At 42.0% G+C, this 22037-nt stretch overlaps 1 protein-coding gene across 12 annotated transcripts in view; it reads right to left on the bottom strand.

Annotated features, from left to right (window-relative positions):
- The window catches only part of LOC132851511 (uncharacterized), a 224438-nt gene that overhangs the window by 110058 nt on the left and 92343 nt on the right, over window positions 1-22037 (bottom strand). For 6 of the 12 annotated variants that reach the window (XM_060878440.1, XM_060878441.1, XM_060878443.1 and 3 more), the window contains 12 exons: window positions 21576-21749; window positions 10246-10413; window positions 7439-7603; window positions 7092-7265; window positions 6724-6891; window positions 6338-6511; window positions 1552-1725; window positions 1262-1435; window positions 983-1156; window positions 696-869; window positions 419-592; window positions 142-315 (listed from right to left, as the gene is read on the bottom strand). In XM_060878440.1, the coding sequence (XP_060734423.1) occupies window positions 142-315; window positions 419-592; window positions 696-869; window positions 983-1156; window positions 1262-1435; window positions 1552-1725; window positions 6338-6511; window positions 6724-6891; window positions 7092-7265; window positions 7439-7603; window positions 10246-10413; window positions 21576-21749 (2067 nt within the window). The remainder of the gene's footprint in view (window positions 1-141; window positions 316-418; window positions 593-695; window positions 870-982; window positions 1157-1261; window positions 1436-1551; window positions 1726-6337; window positions 6512-6723; window positions 6892-7091; window positions 7266-7438; window positions 7604-10245; window positions 10414-21575; window positions 21750-22037) is intronic. The other 6 variants (XM_060878444.1, XM_060878447.1, XM_060878451.1 and 3 more) reach the window with 5 other exon arrangements.

Here is a 22037-nt window from a genome sequence, read left to right as displayed (position 1 = left end):
TAAAGTCTGAAGAAAATATGCTAATTTTTTAATTACTCATAATTCCACAGTGATTTGAACTAGTATATAAAAATACTTTGATGCTTCACTGTGGTTATTTATTAAATGTAGACTTAGTCATCATTTCAGCTTTTACTTCACCTCAGTATTGTGAGTGCAGACTGTGGATTCTTCAGTCCAGCAGAAAGCTGAGTGACTCCTGAATCCTGCAGACTGTTGTTACTCAGGTCCAGTTCTCTCAGCTGGGAATATTCAGAACTGAGAACTTCAGCTAGAGCTGAACTGCTTCCATCAGTTATAGAACATGTGTTAAGTCTGATGAAATCAGAGGAGTTTGGAGGAACAATAAACGTGCAAATTCAACACAATAGGTGTCTGTATACCAAAACTCACCCACATTTTACATTTTTTAACTTACCTCAGTGTCTCCAGTTTACAGTGTTGATGTTTCAGTCCAGCAGAAAGCTGAGTGACTCCTGAATCCTGCAGACTGTTGTTACTCAGGTCCAGTTCTCTCAGCTGGGAATATTCAGAACTGAGAACTTCAGCTAGAGCCGAACTGCTTCCATCAGTTATAGAACATGTGTTAAGCCTGATGATATCAGAGGAAATCAGAGGAACAATAAACGTACAAATTCAACACAATAGGTGTCTGTATACCAAAACTCACCCACATTTTACATTTTTTAACTTACCTCAGTGTCTCCAGTTTACAGTGTTGATGTTTCAGTCCATCAGAAAGCTGAGTGACTCCTGAATCCTGCAGACTGTTGTCACTCAGGTCCAGTTCTCTCAGATGAGAATATTCAGAACTGAGAACTTCAGCTAGAGCTGAACAACTTTCATCCATTAAATCACATGTTTTAAGCCTAAATATAAAGTCAGGAAGGAAGAAAAGATTTTATTATTTAAGAACTTTAATCATTTACTGAGGTTTTTTATCTGTCCTAGCTCTTCATCACTCAATGAGTAAAGAACTTACCTAAGTGTCTCCATTTTACAGTGTTGATGTTTCAGTCCAGCAGAAAGCTGAGTGACTCCTGAATCCTGCAGACTGTTGTTACTCAGGTCCAGTTCTCTCAGCAGGGAATATTCAGAACTGAGAACTTCAGCTAGAGCCAAACTGCTTCCATCAGTCATAGAACATGTGTTAAGCCTGATGAAATCAGAGGAAATCAGAGGAACAATAAACGTACAAATTCAACACAATAGGTGTCTGTATACCAAAATTCACACAAATTATTACAGTTTTTTAACTTACCTCAGTGTCTCCAGTTTACAGTGTTGATGTTTCAGTCCAGCAGAAAGCTGAGTGACTCCTGAATCCTGCAGTCTGTTGTTACTCAGGTCCAGTTCTCTCAGATGGGAATATTCAGAACTGAGAACTTCAGCTAGAGCTGAACAACTTTCCTCCATTAAATCACATGTTTTTAACCTAAATATAAAGTCAGGAAGGAAGAAAAGATTTTAGTATTTAAGAACTTTAATCAACATTTACTGAGTTTTATTATCTGTCTTAGCTCTTCATCACTCTATGAGTAATGAACTTACCTCAGTATCTCCAGGTTGCAGTGTTGATGTTTCAGTCCAGCAGAAAGCTGAGTGACTCCTGAATCGTGCAGACTGTTGTCACTCAGGTCCAGTTCTCTCACACTACAGGACTGGAATTTCAGAGCGCTGGCTAAAGCTGAACAGCTCTCCACAGTCAGATTACATTTATTCACCCTAAATATGAAACATCATGTTATCAGAGCTACAAACTCAGTCTTCATTCTGTAGACATGACGGAAAAGTCATTTTATTATCATGTGGACCAAAGTAAGTGTTCTGGGTTCATTTGGATCATTAGAGGTCATTAGTGGATATTTATAACATAATTAAAAAGAATTTCCTCTTTTAATTGACTTTATGTGTTAGTGATTAAATCCTGTTTTAAGATTTAACTGAAAATGTTGAACATGTTGATCATTTCTACTTCTGTTTAATAACTTTTCAACAACACTTTTCAGTGATGTAACAGGACCCAGGTGTCTCTATAAGACCTATATATGAGGTTCCTCTGGAGAAAGACAGGATAAATTCTGTTGTTTCATCAATTATAGAAAACTAAAATGTAATTAAAATACATTAATGAATACTTGGTATAATGGCAGGTCTCATTAAAAACATTTTATTAATAAAACACAGCTGATAGAGAAACATATATAAGGACATGTCATGAATGATGCACCTGCCGCATCCCCCGAGCGCCACCAGAGGGAACGTTCGCCTGAATACTAACCACTTCTGGACTACACTTCCCATAACCACCCGGGACTGATTACGCCACCGCCTGGTCCCAATCACTCACTTCCTATTTAAAGGAACTTGAACTTGACATCAGCGCGAAGTCTTGACTTGCTCCAGCCTGTCATTCTGAGCGTTTTCTGTCAGTTTATGATCCCCTGTGTATTGATCTGTTTCTGTACCTTTGTTTATGATTGTTTGCCACCTTCCCTGACCTTCTGCCTGTTATTCTCGACCCTGTTTCTGCTTTGCCTACGTTGTTTGACCTTGCCTGTTGTGATTACAAGAGTGTACAATAAAACTGCAAATGGATCCTCAGCCTCACGACGCCTCATTACAGAAGACTTCGCCACACAATGATCCAGCAGTGATTTCTAAGCTCTCCATGGAGCTCTCAGCTCAAGAACAGCAACTCGCGGGCCACTACAAACAACTGACGCACCTTACCTCGCTCACGAGTGAACTCAATTGCGATTTCATCTCGATTGCGATTTCATCTCGAAGGGGTTGGCAAAATCAAATGCCATCCCACTGACTAGGTGCGCCTCACCCTTGGCAGTGGAGGCGATAGACGGGCGACCACATGGAAAGGGACGAATCCAGTTCACTACCAAGGAAATCGAGCTGCGAGTGGGCCCGTTTCATTCGCTTCCTCGTGATCGCCTCTCCACGTCACTCACTGATTTTGGGGTTGCAGCTCCACAACCCTGTCATTTCCTGGAGGGAGCATTAGATCATCTCCTGGGACAAAACCTGCACCCAACATCTCCGACCCTCAAAGACACCGTTTCAGATTAACTCTGCCATCGCCATGCCTGACTCTCCAGCCATTTCCAGCCTGCCAGCCGAGTATCACGATCTCGCAGAGGCCTTTAACAAGGTCAAAGCCACCGAGTTACCGCCTCATCGACCCAGTGATTGTTGCATCGAGCTCCTACCCAATGCCACTCCACCCAAAGGCAGGATCTTCCCGCTATCACAACCCGAAACCGAAGCCATGAATAAATATATCGAGGAGGAGTTAAAGAAGGATTTTATTCGGCACTCAGTATCACCTGCATCGTCAGGCTTCTTCTTTGTGAAGAGAAAGGACGGAGGTCTCCGACCTTGCATTGATTATCAGGCTCTTAATGAGCTGACCGTTAAGTTATCCACTCTCACTCGTTCCGTCCAGGTACTTCAATAAACTGGACCGGCGCAACGCTTACAACCTCATTCGCATCAAAGAAGGAGATGAGTGGAAAGCTGCCTTCTCCACCCAGTCAGGCCACTACGAATATTTGGTCATGCCATTCGGTCTTGCGAACAGTCCATTAGTATTCCAATCATTCATCAACAATGTTTTCCGGGACATGTTGGATCACTGGGTGATGGTGTAAATTGACGACATCCTAATTCACTCTGAGATGTTAGAAGAACACATACAGCATGTATGAGCTGTACTGAAGCGGCTGATCCAACATCGACTCTACGCTAAAGCAGAGAAGTGCGAGTTTCACAAGACATCCACGTCTTTCCTGGGCTACATTATCTCCGCAGGAGGTGTCACCATGGACGATGCCAAGGTGCAAACGGTGCTAAAATGGCCACAACCCCAGACCATCAAAGAACTACAGCAGTTCCTCGGGTTCACGAACTTCTATCGTGGTTTCATTCGAGGTTTCAGCACCATAGTGGCACCGCTCACCTCCATGACAAAAAAAGCACCGTCCTGTCTGACGTGATCACCTGAGGCAGTTGCAGCCTTTCATCTCTTAAAGGAGCATTTCACCACGGCTCCCATTCTCCATCACCCTGACCCGACTTGACCATGTGCCTACTTCTCCCAGAAGCTATCGGCGGCCAAGCGCAATTATGATGTAGGGTACCACAAACTACTCGCCATGAAGGCAGCATTCGAAGAGTGGGGGCACTGGCTGGAGGGCACTCAGCATCCTTTCACGGTCCTAACAGATCATAAGAACCTGGAAAATTTAAGCTCCGCCAAGCGAATGAACACACGCCAGGCACGATGGGCTATGTTCTTTACGCGCTTCTGTTTCACCGTAACCTACAGACCTGGGTCCAAGAACACTAAGGCCGACGCACTCTCCCACCTGAACAATGAGCCCGACCAAGATCCACCTGCTGGGCACATCATCCCCGAGACCCACATAGTTGCTCCCATTCAATGGGATATTATGACCGAGATCTCCCAAGCCAACACGCTGGATCCGCCTCCTGCCAACTGTCTGCCCACCAAGACCTACGTGCCGGAGAACTTCCGCTCTGCTCTTGTCGAACTCATGCACGCCTCTCCAAGCTCTGGCCACCCCGGCATCTCGGCCACAACTCGGCTCGCGCAAAATAAGTTCTGGTGGCCCTCGCTATCCGATGACCTTGGGAACTTCGTGAGAGACTGCACTGTGTGTAACGCCTCCAAAGCCTTGCGTCAGCTGCCGGCCGGTTTACTACAGCCTTTACCTGTCCCACTGCATCCCTGGTCCCACATAGCTATTGATTTCATCACCGATCTGTCAAAGTCCAATAACTACACCGTAATCCTCACTGTAGTGGACTGATTCTCGAAGGCATGTCGCCTAATACCTCTGCCCAAACTGCACACCGCGTTCGAGACGGCGGAGACTCTTTGCAACTACGTGTTCCGTTTTTACAGCCTCCCTGAAGAAATCGTCTCCAACAGAGGACTGCAGTTCACATCCCGAGTTTGGTCCGCCTTCTTTTAGCAGCTAAACGTCAATGTTAGTCTCACCTCCGGATACCACCCACAAGCCAATGGCCAGACCGAACGCATGAAACAGGAGCTCACCCATTTCCTCCGCACATATTGTTCGAACAATCAAGCCGACTGGAGCAGGTACCTCATGTGGGCAGAATATGCGCAGAACTCCCTAACCAAGCCCGCCACCAGCATTACGCCGTTTCAATGCGTACTGGGGTATCAACCGCCTCTCTTCCCATGGTCCGGTGAGCCCTCGGATCTGCCAGTCGCAGATGATTGGTTACGCAGGAGCGAGGAGACCTGGAGCGAGGCTCATCACCAGCTGCGGAGAGCCATCAGACAGCAAAAACTCCAGGCCGACAAACACCGCAGACCGCATCCAGATTATCAGCCGGGGCAGTGGGTGTGGCTCTCGACTCCTGGCATCTGTCTGCGCCTGCACTGCAGAAAGCTCAGCCCCAGGTACATGGGCCCATTGAAGATCGTAAGGCGGACAAACCCAGTGTCCTACCGCTTGGCATTGCTCGCGTCATACCGCATCTCTCCGACGTTCCATGTCTCGCTCCTTAAACCCACCAGTGGTCCGAGAGAGGAACGAGAGGGGCCTGCCGAACCGTCCGTGCCACCGCCCCTGTTGGTCAATGGTGAGGAGGCTTATCAGGTCCACTCCCTACTGGACTCCAGACGCCGGGGCGGTAATCTCGAGTACCTAGTTGACTGGGAGGGGTACGGTCCAGAGGAACGCTCCTGGGTAGGGGCGAGGGACATCCTGGATCTGTCGCTCGCCGCCGAGTTCCACCAACAGCATCCAGATAAACCGGCCCCTCGCCCTCGGGGAAGACCCCGGCACCGTTCGCATGCTCGCTATGGGAGCCACTCGCAGGGAGGGCTCTGTCATGAATGATGCACCTGTCATATCCCCCGAGAGCCACCAGAGGGAACGTTCGCCTGAATACAAACCACTTCCGGACTACACTTCCCATTACCACCCGGGACTGATTACGCCGCCACATGGTTCCAATCACTCACTCCCTATTTAAAGGAACTTGAACTTGACCTCGGAGCGAAGTCTCGACTTGCTTCCGCCTGTCATTCTGAGCGTTTTCTGTCTGTTTATGATCCCCTGTGTCTTGATCTGTTTCTGTACCTTTGTTTACGATTGTTTGCCACCTGCCCTGACCTTCTGCCTGTTATTCTTGATCCCGTTTATGCTTTGCCTAAGTTGTTGTCTCTGCCGTTCTTCGACCCTGCCTGTTGTGATTACGAGAGTGTACAATCAAACTGCAAATGGATCCTCAGCCTCTCAACGCCTCATTACAGAACACTTACTTAATTTTCTGAAATTTACAGTGAGAGTCTTCAATCAGAACAGAGAGCTGATTCACTCCTGAGTCTCCTGGTTCATTCCTGCTCAGATCCAGCTCTTTTAGGAGTAAAGGGTTTGTACCTATAGTGGAATTTAGCCAAGTACAGGCCTCCTGTGCAGCAGAGCTCTTCAACAACCTGCAGAAACTCATTTTTATTTGGTGTTTACAGTATAATTAGACCCATATTAGCGAGAACAGAATGGCTGCTTTTACTTATTTCATGATTTAAAAAATTAAATTAACCGTACATTGCAGTCAATTAAAAACCTAATCTCTTTCAGTTGTTAGATTATATAATTTATTTATGTTTAATATTAAATTAATTGTATTTGTTTATAGAAGAATCACCTCAGTGTGTTTAATTTACAGTCTGGATCCTGTAGTAAATCAGTGAGCAGCTTCACTCCTGATGCTCCAGGGTTGTTCCCTCTGAGATCCAGCTCTATCAGGTGAGATGATTTCAGAGCTTCAGACAGAACAGTGTATCCTTCCTCTGTTATATTGCAGTCTGAAAGTCTAAAGAGAGAACACTGTATGGTATTAATGATACTCTGATGTCTGCTAAAGGCTTAACATTGTATTATTTTAAACATCTTTAGTACGTAATGCCAAGAAGATTTAAGACATATCTGTTCTACATGTAGCCTGTGTTTGTATTCTACATGTAAAGTCACAAGCTCTTATGTACATGTTAAAGAGCAGAAGCAGAAGCTCACCTTAGTATCTGCAGGTTACAGGACTGATGTTGCAGCAGTACACAAAGCTTCTGCACTCCAGAGTTTCCAAATTTATTCTCACTCAGATCCATCTCTCTTATGTGTGCAGGATTTAAATAAAGAGATGAAGACAAAGCTGAACAGCCTTCTTCTGTAATACTACAGACCTTTAGCCTAAAGATAACCAGAAACAGTGGAAAGAAATTCTTCACTTTAAGGAACATTTTATTCTGATGATCACATGACAATGAGTTTATATGAATCATACAGTGATTATAGTTAAGAAAAAAGTTTCATTTTATATTTTAAAAGTAATAGTTAAGTCTATAAACATTTAAGTGACATACATAAGTTTCTCAGTTCTGCAGTGTGAATCCTTCAGTAGAACAGAGAGCTGCTTCACTCCTGAGTTTTTCCCACTCAGATCCAGTTCTCTCTGCAGTAAGGGGTTTGTACCCAGAACTTTAGTCAGAGAATCACAGGCCTCTTCTAATTCAGGACTTTTTAACAGCCTGTAGTCAGGAAACAGAAACAGATTAAATTATTAACAGTTTCATCCTTTATTTTACCTCCAGCCTCCTGAATCCTCCATTAGATGTCAGTCTCTGCTGAAACCTTGAGTATCAGATCATTTTAACTACTGATCTTAAAAATGACTGATTCATAATTAAATGTAAAAGGTTTTGGGTTAAACTGAATATATTATTAAGAGGTGTAGTGATGTGAGACAGCAGGTATGTTTTCTGTTACTGGAATATTACCTTGATATTTTACTGGTAGAGACACAATTGTACTGGGACACGTCTGACTTATTTAGTGTCGACTGTCCAAAATCCACAATTAGTTCTATTGATATTTTAATATGTGAACTTTCACAACCACAAACAGGAAATCAGGCAGTAAGTCACTGATAGATACAGACAGAATGTCACCATTTGTCTTCTGTATAAGTTTTAACTCTTTATAGTCTGTTATGAAAACTATAAAATAACATTTTCCTGCTACATTGTGAGGTCTATAACTGAAACAGTACTAATGTGTTCAATCCTGTGTTGAGTTACTGTCTGTGTGGAGTCTCTGTACCTGTCATGGGGTTTTCTCTGGGTTATATATAATAATATATATACAATATAATAAATTAAGTGAAAGTGAAAGTGACGTGACATACAGCTAAGTACGGTGACCCATACTCAGAATTTGTTCTCTGCGTTTAACCCCTCCAAAGTGCACACACACAGCAGCGAACAGACACACACCCGGAGCAAATGGCAGCCATTTACTCTGCGGCGCCCGGGGAGCAGTTGGGGGTCGGTGCCTTGCTCAAGGGCACCTCAGTCGTGGCCGGCCTGAGACTCAAACCCACAACTTTAGGGTTAGGAGTCAGACTCTCTAACCATTAGGCCACAACTTCGCCCCAACACATTACGTTGATTATTATGTTGATTAATAAACGACACATTATGTAGTTTATCTACACATTATGAACCATTACTGGTTCAGTAATTATGTATAGTTTTGTTTAATTGACAGGGATCCGGTATAATTATAGATGTTTCAACTACAAAAAAAACATTGAAAAATGTCTTTAATCAGTGTATAATATCTGTAAGCCTTGATGGATCAACATACAGTTTTATAACTGAAAAAAGTCAGAATTACTGTCACAGATTTACTTAATCATTAAACACCACTCTTCACTCTGGGCCACTAGGACACACACTTTATATACCATGAGACTAAATCTCTGCTCAAAGGTTTTTTTTACTGGTTGTAAATATATTTTTGTGTTGGTGAATTTGAGACATGTTTTGGTTCATTGTCGTGTTTGTAGACGCTGGTCCACTTGTGTAGAGTAGATCAGTTTCACACATGCTGCAGGATCATACTGGGGTTTGACTTCCTGCCCACAATAACGCAGTTTCCTCTGAAAGTCTCTCTTCTTTCCCTTTCCGATCATTCCTTTACGTCCACAGTTCCTTAAGTACCCTTTATTTTGACATTTTGGACAGTGGAAATATTTTAAGATCTATTCAGAAACTATTCCTGCTTTGTAGATATTATTATTATTAGCTATTAGCTTAATTTTCAGTTGTCTGTCAGCTGCTCAGAGGAGCCTGAGCCTTCATCACTCCTCACACTGCACCTCGCACCTTCAGATCTACAGCACTGCTCCACTGGTCCCACCACTGCATATTTTAGGACACTTTAAGTGACTCTAAATGTGTTAACCTGCCAATAACAACAAATTATTAGAAATTCCACAGAAGTTTGTGTTTTGTCAGCAAGAATGTTGTAAGAGCTACAACTGTATTCTGTATTGCTCTGTTAGACAAGCAAATTAAATAAATGAACAGGAAGTAAGTGTGTGTTGATGGTTTAAGAGCTGTTATTGTAAAGCTGAACCTCATCATTCTATAACTTGTTATTTTACAGTTTTGAATGGTGTCTAAAGAAGTTTTGCTTTTCCCACACCGATGTCTGTCAGGAATCCCCTGTGTGCAGTAAACAAACTGAGATTAGTGCTATGGTCCTTACTTCTGCTTTTGCTCTGTGTTTCATTGATTTATTTATGTTGTCGTGTGTGTTTTGTCTCTTGTCTCTGCTTGTTTTCCTCGTTTGTCATGATTAATCTCCACTTGTTTTTAGTTTATGTCCTGACACATAGATCTGTATAAACCATGGGGTGTGTTGTGTGGATTGTAAAGTTTACACTCAGTTTAGTCTCTGATGTTATGTGTATGATGTGTATATGATTATATGGTTTCTGACCTTTTGCCTAGCAATGTGAATATTGTATTTTACTGAGCCCTTAAACTGCAGTTTGCACCTCGAACGTTCACACTGACCATCACAGCCATATGATCTGTGTTCAGTGGGGTTGAGGTCAGGGCTCTGATCAGGAGTTCTTCCACTCCAACATTAACCTCTACACCATGTCTTCATGGAGCTGCTTTGTGCACATGGACATTATCATGCTGGAACAGTGTCTGGATTCTTAGTTCCAGTGAAAAGAAATTGTAATGTAACTGTGTACAGGGATATTCTATACAACTGTGTGCTTATGATTTCATGGTAACAGTTTGGGGAAGAACCACCTGTGGGTGTGATGATCAGGGGTCCATAAACCTTTGGCCATGTATTGTATCTTGCTCACCTCAGTGTGTTCAGTTTACAGTCTGGATCCTGTAGTAAATCAGTGAGCAGCTTCACTCCTGATGCTCCAGGGTCGTTCCCTCTGAGATCCAGCTCTATCAGGTGAGATGATTTCAGAGCTTCAGACAGAGCAGTGTATCCTTCCTCTGTTATACTGCAGTCTGAAAGTCTGTGAGAACAAATGTCTATTATTATTTATTCATAACAGGGATCTAAATCTAACATATTCTGTTTGGTAGGATTTAGTTTAAAATGCTTTTGCTTGGTGGTTTGAATGGATATCAGATCAGAATTAAAATGTAACTGTAATGTAATGTGACACTCACAAAATAAGTTTTGTTGAGATTATTACTTTTGTTTCCTTTCCTTCTATTGCAAGGGTATTTATTATTATTTATATAATAGAATACTAATGCGAGATTACGGGAAAAAAACTGACATGTACTTCATCAATTGGACACAGGGTGGCAGTAACCATGAACAGTGTTACATTGGGACAATTAGCGGTGCAGAGCAAGATGAGGGAGTAGAGTGAGCGCTCTGGTTTTCTGAAGCGTGACACGAGTCGCGCGGCGGGTAGCATCGACTGTGCTGAGACTGGAGAGGATGGAAGCAGGTAGTATGGATGATGAACATGATTCTTCAGTAGTTGATAGTGAAGGATGGTCACAGGCTACAGATTCAACAAACAAAAGGAAAACTCGAGATTTTGAGTCGGATGACAACTATACTAGAGTAGAAATAAACAAAGTAAGGAAAATTGACGTAGACTACAGAGTAGTGGTTGCATTTTCTGGAACAGTTGAAAACATCAATAATCCAATGAAACTTACAAAAATAATCAAAAAATCAATTGGATATATTAAATCAGCAAGGTATCTGTCAAATAACCGTATCCTCCTTTTTTGTGTTGACAAAAAGCAGCAAGAGATTGCACTGAAGATCAAAGAGCTTGGAGGTAAAGCAGTCAACTGTTATGTGCCGGGGGAACTTAAAGGAGTGATTATGGGGGTATCCTTATCTGATGACGTTTTAAAGGCACAGATTGCAAACGAAATGGTGACAGATGTGAAGCGTCTGCTTTCTAGCAGAAATGGTAGAAAAGAGGGAAGTACTACTGTTGTACTAACTTTTAGTTGTAAAAACTTACCGGAACGTGTTAAACTTGGATATGTGTGTTATTCGGTACGACCATTTGTTAGACCTGCATTGAGATGTTTTAATTGCCAAAGATTGGTGCATGTTGCTTCTGTCTGTAAGGGGAATAAAAGATGTTGCAGGTGTGGTGGAGAACATGATTATGGGAAATGTGGAGAGGGGGTTGGACCTAAATGCTGTAATTGTGGAGAGCCACACAGTGCAGCGTATATAGGCTGTAAAGCCCAAAAACAAGCAACAGAAGCAATGAAGCTTAAAACAGTACAGAATATATCATATGCTCAAGCAGTCAAGCAAGTGCGAGCGACAACTGGAAATCTGAGGGAAGATATAGTAAGTCAGTCTAAAGACACCTGCAGTTATAAATGTCTTGGGGATGGAAACTTGCTTGTGGTAAACAAAATTAATTTTGTGGCATTTATAGCTGAAGTCATTAATTGCTCAGCTCAAACAGACAAAAGAACTGAAAAGCTGAAAATTGTTATAGCTGCAGCGGCTCGGCATCTTGGTATTACTGAAGTGTCAGTGGAACAGATGCAAACGATACTAGGACAAACTGAAGGAACAGTAGGAAAGGGTGATCCTGTGGGTAGTCAGAGTAGTAAAAGTAAGGTATGAAAATATTACAGTGGAATGCTCGAAGTTTGATTGCGAATGGGCAAGAACTTAAAAGATTTGTCTACCAGCTAGCAGTTTTACCAGACATTATATGTGTTCAGGAGACTTGGCTTCGTCCGCAGTTGAACTTTTGTATTCCGGGCTACAAATTGGTTAGAAAGGATAGAGTTGGTACACATGGGGGCGGATGTGGGACATTTATTAAAAATGGGGTGACTTGTAGGGAAATAATAATAGATGTCTTAGGGGAATGTGTTGTTGTAGAGGTGTGGACTCAGGGAGGGGGATTAAAGGTGGTAAACTTTTATAATCCTTGTAATCAATTAACTCTGGAGGATTTAAATATGATAAGAATCAAAGCTGGTGGAAATTTGATATGGTGTGGTGATTTTAATGCACATAATTCACTTTGGGGTAGTACTTGCACTGATAAAAATGGTAGGGTAGTAGAAGAGTTTATGGAGGAACATGCTTTAGTCTGTTTGAACAACGGGAAGGGTACTAGGTTCAATATAAGGGATTCTTCAATGTCATGTATTGATTTGACAATTGTCTCTGGACCTATAGCTTTAGAATGTAAATGGGAAGTACTAGAGCAATCTACATTGGGAAGTGATCATTATCCAATTTTATGCAGTGTGGGATTGGAAATTTGTCAACAAAGTACAACAATGGCAAGTAGGTGGAGATTTGATAAAGCCGATTGGGATAAATTTAATAGGTTATGCATTGATGGAATGGTGAATCATAGCTTAGATGGTGATATAGATGTGTGCTCTGATCGATTAACTTCGATTATTATAAATGCAGCTGAAGAATCCATTCCTAAAGCGAAAGGTAAGGTAAGACTGAAAATTGTTCCATGGTGGAATGAGGAATGCACTAAAGCTGTCAAAGTTAGAAATAAGGCTTTTAGAGAGCTTAGGAAAACCTTGATACCTATAACTTTAATTAGTTATCAGAAGAAACGGGCTCAGGCAAGGAAGATAATAAAGCAAGCCAAAAGGAAGTATTGGCAATCATTCTGCTCCACAATAGGAAGGGAAACCCGAATAGGAGAGGTATGGGGTGTCCTTAAAAAAATGGTTGGGGTTTACAGGACTCAGAATATACCAGTACTAGTAGATGAAGGGAAAACAGCAGTGACGCAAGAAGATAAAGCCGAAATGTTAGCTTCCACCTTTCAAAAGGCACATAGCTCAGATAACCTAGGAATAAACTATAAGAGACGGAGAGAAGAAATAATTAAGCAAAATCGAGATATTTATAATAAAAAAACGGCCAGTGAAACAGCTTTGGATGCTGCTTTTAATTTATGGGAACTTAAAAGGGTCTTAATGAGGGTTAGAAGTACTGCTCCCGGGAAAGATAGAATTTGCTATATTATGATTAAACGGATGGATGTTGTAACTTAAGGTACTATTGGCTCTGTTTAACAAAATTTGGAGGGAAGGACATTTACCGCTGTCTTGGAAACAAGCGATGGTAATCCCGATTCACAAACCAGGGAAAGATGCTACTGTAGCAGGGAATTATAGGCCGATAGCTCTGACGTCTAACCTCTGTAAAATAATGGAAAAAATGATTGTTAATAGACTATATTATGTGTTAGAAAGCAAAGGATTGTTGGCTCCTTATCAGTATGGCTTTCGACCAGGTAGATCCACCCTGGATGCCCTAATTAGGTTAGAAACTGATGTTAAAAAGGCGCTGGCAATGAAAGAGGTGTTAGTGGCAGTATACTTTGACATCGAAAAAGCATACGATATGATGTGGAGGGAAGGAGTGCTGCTGAAGTTGCAAAGAATGGGAATTGAAGGAAGATTTTATAATTGGGTGTTAAGTTTCTTATTCGGACGGTCAATACAGGTCAAGGTAGGAAATACAGTCTCTGAAATGGTGGAGGTAGGAAATGGAACACCGCAGGGAAGTGCCATTAGTCCTTTATTGTTTAACATAATGATTAATGATGTATTCGAAGGAATCCATCCAGGTGTTAGAACAGCTTTATATGCAGATGATGGAGCTATGTGGAAGAGGGGAAGAAATGTGAAATATGTAGTGGGAAAAATTCAAGAAGCAATTGAGATAGTAGAGAAGTGGTCATTGGAATGGGGATTCAGATTTTCTGTATCCAAAACGTGTTGTCAGTTTTTTACTAGAAAGAGGATTGCAGAAAAACTTAAACTTTATTTGTATAAACAGCCACTAGTGAGGGTGTTAAATTTTAAGTATTTAGGTTTGTGGTTTGACTCCAAATTGACGTGGAAAATTCATGTCAAATATATCGAAGAGAAATGCAGCAAAGTACTGAATTTAATGAGATGTATAGTAGGCCAGGAATGGGGAGCTGACAAACGATCTATAATTAACATATATTGTTCTCTTTTAAGGTCCGTTTTGGATTATGGATGCATGATATATGGATCTGCATCGGATAGTATGCTTAAAAGGCTAGACTTGATTCAGGCACGAGCACTGAGATGTATTACTGGAGCAAGTAAAACAACTCCAATCTCTGCATTGCAAGTGGAAACAGGAGAGTACCCGTTAGACTTAAGACGCCAAAAATTAGCTGTCGCTTACTGGATCAGTTTACAAGGGCATAAACACGACCATTATACTAAGGCAATTATAGAGGGGAGTTGGGAGACTTTAAATCTAAAAGGTAATGGTTTTGCTTGGAAAGCAAAGGAGTGGGCTTCAGGAATGTCGCTAGATAACATACCATTTTCATTAACGGTAACTATTTCCCCAATACCCCCGTGGTTTTTTAGCCAACCAGAAGTTGATTTGTCAATTCATGAGAGTGTTAAAAAAGGAAATGTTGATATTAAGACCTATACAATTGAATATATTAGTACAGTCTATTATACATTTCTTCCAATTTACACAGATGGATCAAGATGCCCAGAGATAGGTCGTACTGGATCAGCATTTTATGTTCCTGAATTTAAGATAGGCAAGTATGGGAGATTGACTGATGGGACCTCAGTATATACTGCTGAACTGGTGGCAATTCAGATGGCACTTAGTTGGGTGGAAGAGGTGACGCCAAACAAAGTTGTGATTTGTTCAGATTCAATGGCTTCACTTGTAAGCCTACTAACTTATCAAACAGCTAGATCTGATATTTATGTGGAAGTATTGAATATTTTGTATAGACTAAAGCAAATTGGAGTGATAATTAAATTTGTGTGGGTACCAGCTCACGTAGATATACCAGGAAATGAAAGATCGGATAGAATGGCAAAGGAATCACTTAAACTGAACTTCCCCAATATTACTGTAGCATTAAGTAGGATGGAAGGGAAAAGTATTATTAAAGAAGCTTGTAACCAGAAATGGCAAAAGAATTGGAACGAGTGTAAAACGGGAAGGCATTTATATAGTATACATAAAGCCGTGAGACAAAGTAATATGATACTAAATTTAAGTAGAGAGGATCAGGTTATTTTATCAAGACTAAGGATGGGACACACTCAATTCTACACTTTACATTATAGGGAAACATGGTACGGGACTATGTGACTTATGTCGAGTGAAAGAAACGGTTGAACATGTGCTGGTTTTCTGCCCCAAGTATGTTCTGGAAAGGAATGAGTTAGTAAGAGAGCTACAGGGAAGAGGTTGCAAAGTATTTACAATCAATAGCCTTTTAAACATAAGTCCTGGATCCGGGAAAATTATAAGGCTAGTTTTAAAATGCATTAAGCATAGTGGTCTTAGAAATAGAATATAGACATCTTCTGACATACTGCTAGACTGAAATCACTTCACACTCCAGTACAGGTGGTGGCGGTATGCACCATAAAGTTGGTATGCGACCCGCCAATAAATCCAAAGAAGAAGAAGAAGAGCAAGATGAGCTCATAATCTGTGTTACTGGAGAATGAGAAACAGTTGTCCTGCGTCGTTGATTTCTCAGGAATATTTCTGATATTTTCAGGTTAGTTACACACCTTTTATGTGACTACAGATGTTTATCAGCTAATATGAATCTCCAGTGATGTGTATTCTGTAAGCTAAAAGTATGTCAAATGTGTAAACTGTTAAAGTTTAACAGTATGCAGTGGCGAAAATGGCGGCCGATGTCCGCATATTGTTTATTTTATTTGTTCCTTATGGCTCCGGGGCATTTGTGGGTTATTTCAGTGTGCATGGAAAACAGCTATGTGTGTAGTGTGATGTTAAAAGAGTAAAAAGGTTCATTTAAATGTACAACATAAGACTAGTTACGGCTGCGGCCTTGTTTATGGGCGCGTGCATGTTAATGTTATAATACAGCTTCAGTTCATAGAATAGTTTGGTTCTTATACAGTAAATGTAATACAGTTTAACTGCAAATGGAATTTATTCTGCTGTATAAAGTGAACACTTATAAAATGTATAGTTATTACAAAAATACTCTTTTGGATAAGAGGACAAAGATGTAAGACGTTTAAAGGAAAAGGGGTAAACATGATTGATGTTAGACCAGAAATAGGATTTAAAGGGGAAATGTTTGTATTTGGTTTCATACAAATGTTTATAAGTTAATGTTTGTGAAATATGTGAGGATACATTTATGTGAAAACAGACCTTTTGAAGAATATTAGGTAATTGTTAGCCAAATGTGGATGTAACCTGTGCTTCAATGCAAAGCAGACAAGGATAAATGAAAATGATTCATGATTGCAGAGGCAAAGTTAAAATGAAGAAAATAAATATAATCCGTGTTACTGGAGAATGAGCAACCGTTGTCCTGCGTCGCTGATGTCTCAGGAATATTTCTGATATTTTCAGTTTCAGGATTATCTATATATCTACCAGAGGGGACCTAGCCGGGACCCGCTACAGATTCTTGGGGGCTCGTCCGGGATACTTCGGCGCCACCTATTGTATTGGGAGCTGGATGATGACAATGCTGACCAGCAACTAGCCCTGTCCAGCCGTGGGGACTGCGATCGTGGACGAATGGAGGCCTGTACTCCAAAGCCGACTGCACCATCACCGAACCGTGTTGCCAGCCATGGGGGAGATGAGGAGCCATCATGTCGAGTGGTGGGAGGAAGAGATTAGTGTGGGACATTAGGAAGAGCCTACTCACACTGACAGCTGAAGAGCTTCTTCGGGTCGCCAGAGCGGTGAACCCATGTGTTGGACGTGGACCAGTCAGAGCTCATGGAGAGAGATCAGGAGGAATGCTACGATCGTATCAACTCGTTCATGTACAGTAAGCAGTCACTTGAAGCAGAGGACGAGGGAATGGTTCAGTTGCTGATGTTAAAAGATGCTATTGATGATATAGTAAAATGTTGTGATGTTATGTCAGTTCTAAATGTAAAGGGTGATTCTGAGTTACATACTAAGCAGAGTGTTGATAAGCTTGACGATCTTGTTGATTTTGCTGAGGGTTCTGTTACTATCCAAACACCCCCTGAATGCACCAAGGGCACACACAAGCAGAGTTGATACGCACCCACTTTAGTCAGCATTACACTCCCTAGTGGTATTGCTGAACCAGATTCAGGCTCGACTAAAATTATAATGTTAAATGTACCTGACATTTCGAATGCTGATTTGCTTAGAGCGCTTGCTAGCTACGAGGAGCTTAGCAAGAAACTCATACAGTGTATGCCAGCACATGCCTTGCCATCACAGACACATATGCCCTTGTCACAGACACATATGCCCTCACCCTCAGTCCTGTTGAGGCAGCCAGACAGAAACCCCTCTGGTGAGCATGCCTCCCAGTCGGCTCATGAAGGGATGGTGTCCTTAAGGGAACTCAGTTTCCTTTCACGAAGAAAGTTCAAAGTGCAAGGCGGGCAGATCGGTGATCAATCCTCAGACATCAGCTACAGGTACAACAACGTCTATAGGCAAATTGATGATTGAATCAAAGAAGGATTCTCCGACTCAGAGATTGTTCGTGGTGTGCTTAAAATCATAAGGCCAGGTATATTCAAAGAGATGTTGATAAATAAAGATGACATGGCATGGCATGCTGAACTCAAGGGATTTCTCCAAACTCACCTAAGAGAAAGAAACAATGCATCCTATTGACATCAAAACTGGATGACACTAATATTAAGTACTCTACAGCTACAGTGCAAGATGTTTTCCTACATACTGTGTACCAAGGCTTGGGACACAAACACACCAACATACGCAGAGAGCTCAAACAGTGGAGTCACTTTTGAGATGATTCTGCGTCATGTGATAAATCACTAGTGAAGAAAATGAGAGAAATATAACGAATACGCACAGCGCACAGCTCGAGTCGGATTTGGTAAATACACCTAGTACAAAGTCAGAGAGTGTAGGGTCCAAGACAAAGCAAACAAAACCAGATCCTATGAGAGACCTCGCGACCAAAGTAGAAGAGCTCACCAGACTGGTTGAGACCATGCAAAAACAAAACCAACAACAGCTATCTCACAATGGGTGCCGGTATAGTCACAATAGGGCACAATCTAAGCATGGAAAACCCTATGGTTGTCCAAGCTGCGTGGAGCAAGACAGACAAGACTGTAAACACTGTTTCACCTGTGGGGATTAAGGACACTGTGCAGCAGGCTGTCTAAAGCGGCCAAAGAGACAGGGAAACTCCAACCGGGCACTGGAGAGGGACATCTAGTGGCCGGGTCTGGAAACAAGTCCCACCCAGAAAGTCAGGTCGACAAGGACAAAATACGCTACTCCTCACACTCAACCTAAGTAACAACAAGCACATTAAGTCACTGTAACCAAGTAGCTCAGCTCCCTCCCCAGTCACCACGTGTAGCTAAAGCTAGAGCGGTTGCTAGTCTGATTGGAAAAAGGCCCTAGTTCAGAGCCTTCTAAATGGCTTAGCAGTCACTTCTTTGCTGGACTCTGGATCCCAAGTCAGTATAGTCAGTTGTGCCTGGAAAGAAGAGTACCTACCTGACATCAGTATTCACTCAGTTTCTTAGATTTTAGGGGAGGAGGAACTGATGGTTACTGCTGCAAATGGTAGTCTCATTCCCTATGATGGGTGGGTAGCCATGACAGTGAATTTGTCCCATTGCCAGGGAATTTGGACCCCAACCTGTCCATTAGTGTCCCATTCCTCATCAGCAGCTACCCCATGGACAAACCACTGATTGGCTTTAATGTTTTGGAAGTGCTAATTTGTGGAAAACCAGAGAGACTAGTGCCAGTACTTGCTAGCCTTCTCAGCAACGCCATATCTGTTCCCAAAGAAACAACTGAAGCTCTCGTCAACTTTATTCAGACAGCAAAGCCAGTTATGCAACAGGGAAGCTTAAGAACAGGCGGCAAGGATATAGTGCTTCCAGCTGGTCAAGTGTCGTGTGTGAGGTGTCGGGTTCCGTCAAACATGGATGCCTCCACCCTGTATCCCACTAGACAGTGGGATACAGGGCCAGGTTTGTTTGAAATCCAGAACCCAATAAAGCCCTATGTCACCATTCCAATTGGTAATAACACCAATCATGACATCACAATACCACGTAAAACAGCCCTAGGGATCCTGCAGGGGGTTGAAAACGTTGTGGAGGCAGATATTCTGGACAAAACACAGCCTGCAGCAACTGTCAGTCAGATAACCACCACTCAGGTCAACCACTCAGATCCACCTCTGTGGGACCCACCGGTAAACCTTGATCATCTGGAGGAAGAACAACAAGAGGTTGCTAGAAAGATGCTTCATGAGGAGTCAAACGCCTTCGCTAGGGATGGAACTGACCTTGGTTGTATCCCAAACCTGCAAATGGTGATCAACCTCAACAATGATATTTCTGTGCAGAGAGCGTTCACATCCATTCCCAACCCACTGTTTAAAGAAGTGAAAGATTACATTCAAGATATTCTCGTAAAGGTTTGGATAGTGAAATCAAAGTCTGCCTATTCTTCCCCAGTTGTATGTGTGCCAAAGAAGGACGGCACTCTTCATCTCTGCATAGACTATCGTCTCCTTAATCAAAAAACCGTACCCGACAGACATCCACTGCCGCGAATACAGGATTTGATAGACACGCTACAGTAGGTGGGTACTCAATGTTCAGCATACTGGACCAAGGTAAAGCTTACCACCAGGGGTTTGTGGCAGAAGGGTCACGTCATCTCACTGCCTTCATCACTCCCTGGGGGCTTTACGAATGGGTACGGATCCCGTTCAGACTTTCTAATGCACCTGCAGCTTTTCAGAGGCTCATGGAGGAGATGTTAGGCTCTCTGAGAGACGAGTACTGCATCCCGTACCTGGATGACCTACTGTGCTATTCCAGATCTTTTAGTGACCACGTGGAGGTGATTCGCAAGGTTCTCCAAGCACTGCAGCATCATGGGGTGAAACTACGGGCAGAAAAGTGTGAGATGTTTCAGTATGAGGTTTGCTATGTTGGACGCTTGGTGTCGGCCGAGGGAGTTCAAATTGACCCCAAAGACCTAGAGGCAGTGATGGCTTTAAAAACCAAAACACCCCAAACAGTTGGTGACCTCCGACTGGTTCTTGGCTTCCTGAGTTATTACCGTTCCTACATACAGGACTTTGCAAAAATAGCAAAACCATTGTATGAGCTGCTCCAAGTTAAATCCTTAATGCCCCAACACCTTCCACGTCATTGCAAGTCTAAGGGTCCACAACTTCCGTCCAAAACACCCATCATATGGAAAGCTGATCACCAAAGTACCTTGGAAAGGCTTGTCAGTATGCTGACCAACCCCCCAGTGTTTGCATACCCCAACTTCGAGGAGCCATTCGTCCTACACACAGATGCATACAAATGTTTGTATTTGGTTTCATACAAATGTATGTAAGTTAATGTTTGTGAAATATGTGAGGATACATTTATGTGAAGACAGACCTTTTGAAGAATATAAAGTAATTATTATCCAAATGTGGATATAACCTGTGCTTCAATGCAAAGCAGACAAAGATAACAGAAAATGATTCATGATTGCAGATGCAAAGTTAAAATGAAGTATAGTAATAAATATCCATGTTACTGGAGAATGAGCAACCGTTGTCCTGCGTCGCTGATTTCTCAGGAATATTTCTGATATTTTCAGTTTCATGATTATCTATATATCTGCCAGTGGGGACCTAGCCGGGACCCGCTACAGTAAGAACATCTTGGTTGTTTCTAGCTACCTGATCTAAAATTATTTTCCAAATAATTAATCCTTATATTAACATGTCTAGTTTAATGAATTATTAAAAGGGCATTATTACCATTTTTCTGGTGTCAGGTCAACTTTGTCAATGAACTCAGTTTCCCAGAATGCACTGTGGCCTCCAGTCATGGCACTTCAGACAATACGTCCCAGAACCCATTACCCCTAACTTTCTCACACACTTCTGTTCATTCACATCTCACATTGTGATGATGTAAAGCTCAGTTTGTGTTACACCTGGAATCATCAAACCTTTTGTTTCTGTTAGTTGTTAGATGTCTGGTGTCTGACCCCTGGTATTTCCCTGTATGCTTCTTTCTGATTGCCTAACCATGATACTCACAAGAAGCATTTCAATCAATTTTAACTTCTAACTTGAAACCTGAACTTGAATAATAAAGATAAACTGACCTCAGAGTCTCCAGTTTACAGTTTGGACTCTTCAGTCCAGCACAAAGCTGCTTCACTCCTGAGTCCTCCAGAGGATTACTGCTCAGATCCACCTCAGTCAGCTTGGAGGATTCTGAGCTGAGAACTGTGTGTAAAGACCAGCAGCTTCTCTCTGTCAGGTTACACTCACTGAGCCTGAAAGGAGAAAATATCAGTAAGTAAAATTGATCATACTCTAGCTGTATTAAGCATGACCCTGTTCCAAACTGCTGGACTGTTAAAGCAACAAAGAGGAATCAAGTCCATAATAATGTCCATAGTTTTGGAATATAATGTACATGCATGTGATGTTCTGCTGTCTACAAACCTTTAAAACTGTAATTTGCTGGTAAAATATACAAACATAACTCATTTTAATACCTGTTTATATTTATAATGTTTAATGCCATTTGATCAACATTTCTTGGCATCAGTGTGATCCTG

The sequence above is a fragment of the Tachysurus vachellii genome, chromosome 9 (genome assembly GCF_030014155.1).
Source record: "Tachysurus vachellii isolate PV-2020 chromosome 9, HZAU_Pvac_v1, whole genome shotgun sequence".
Taxonomy (NCBI): Eukaryota; Metazoa; Chordata; class Actinopteri; order Siluriformes; family Bagridae; genus Tachysurus; species Tachysurus vachellii.
The sequence above is the reverse complement of the archived record's forward strand: the minus strand, read 5'-3'. Positions and strand labels throughout refer to the sequence as shown.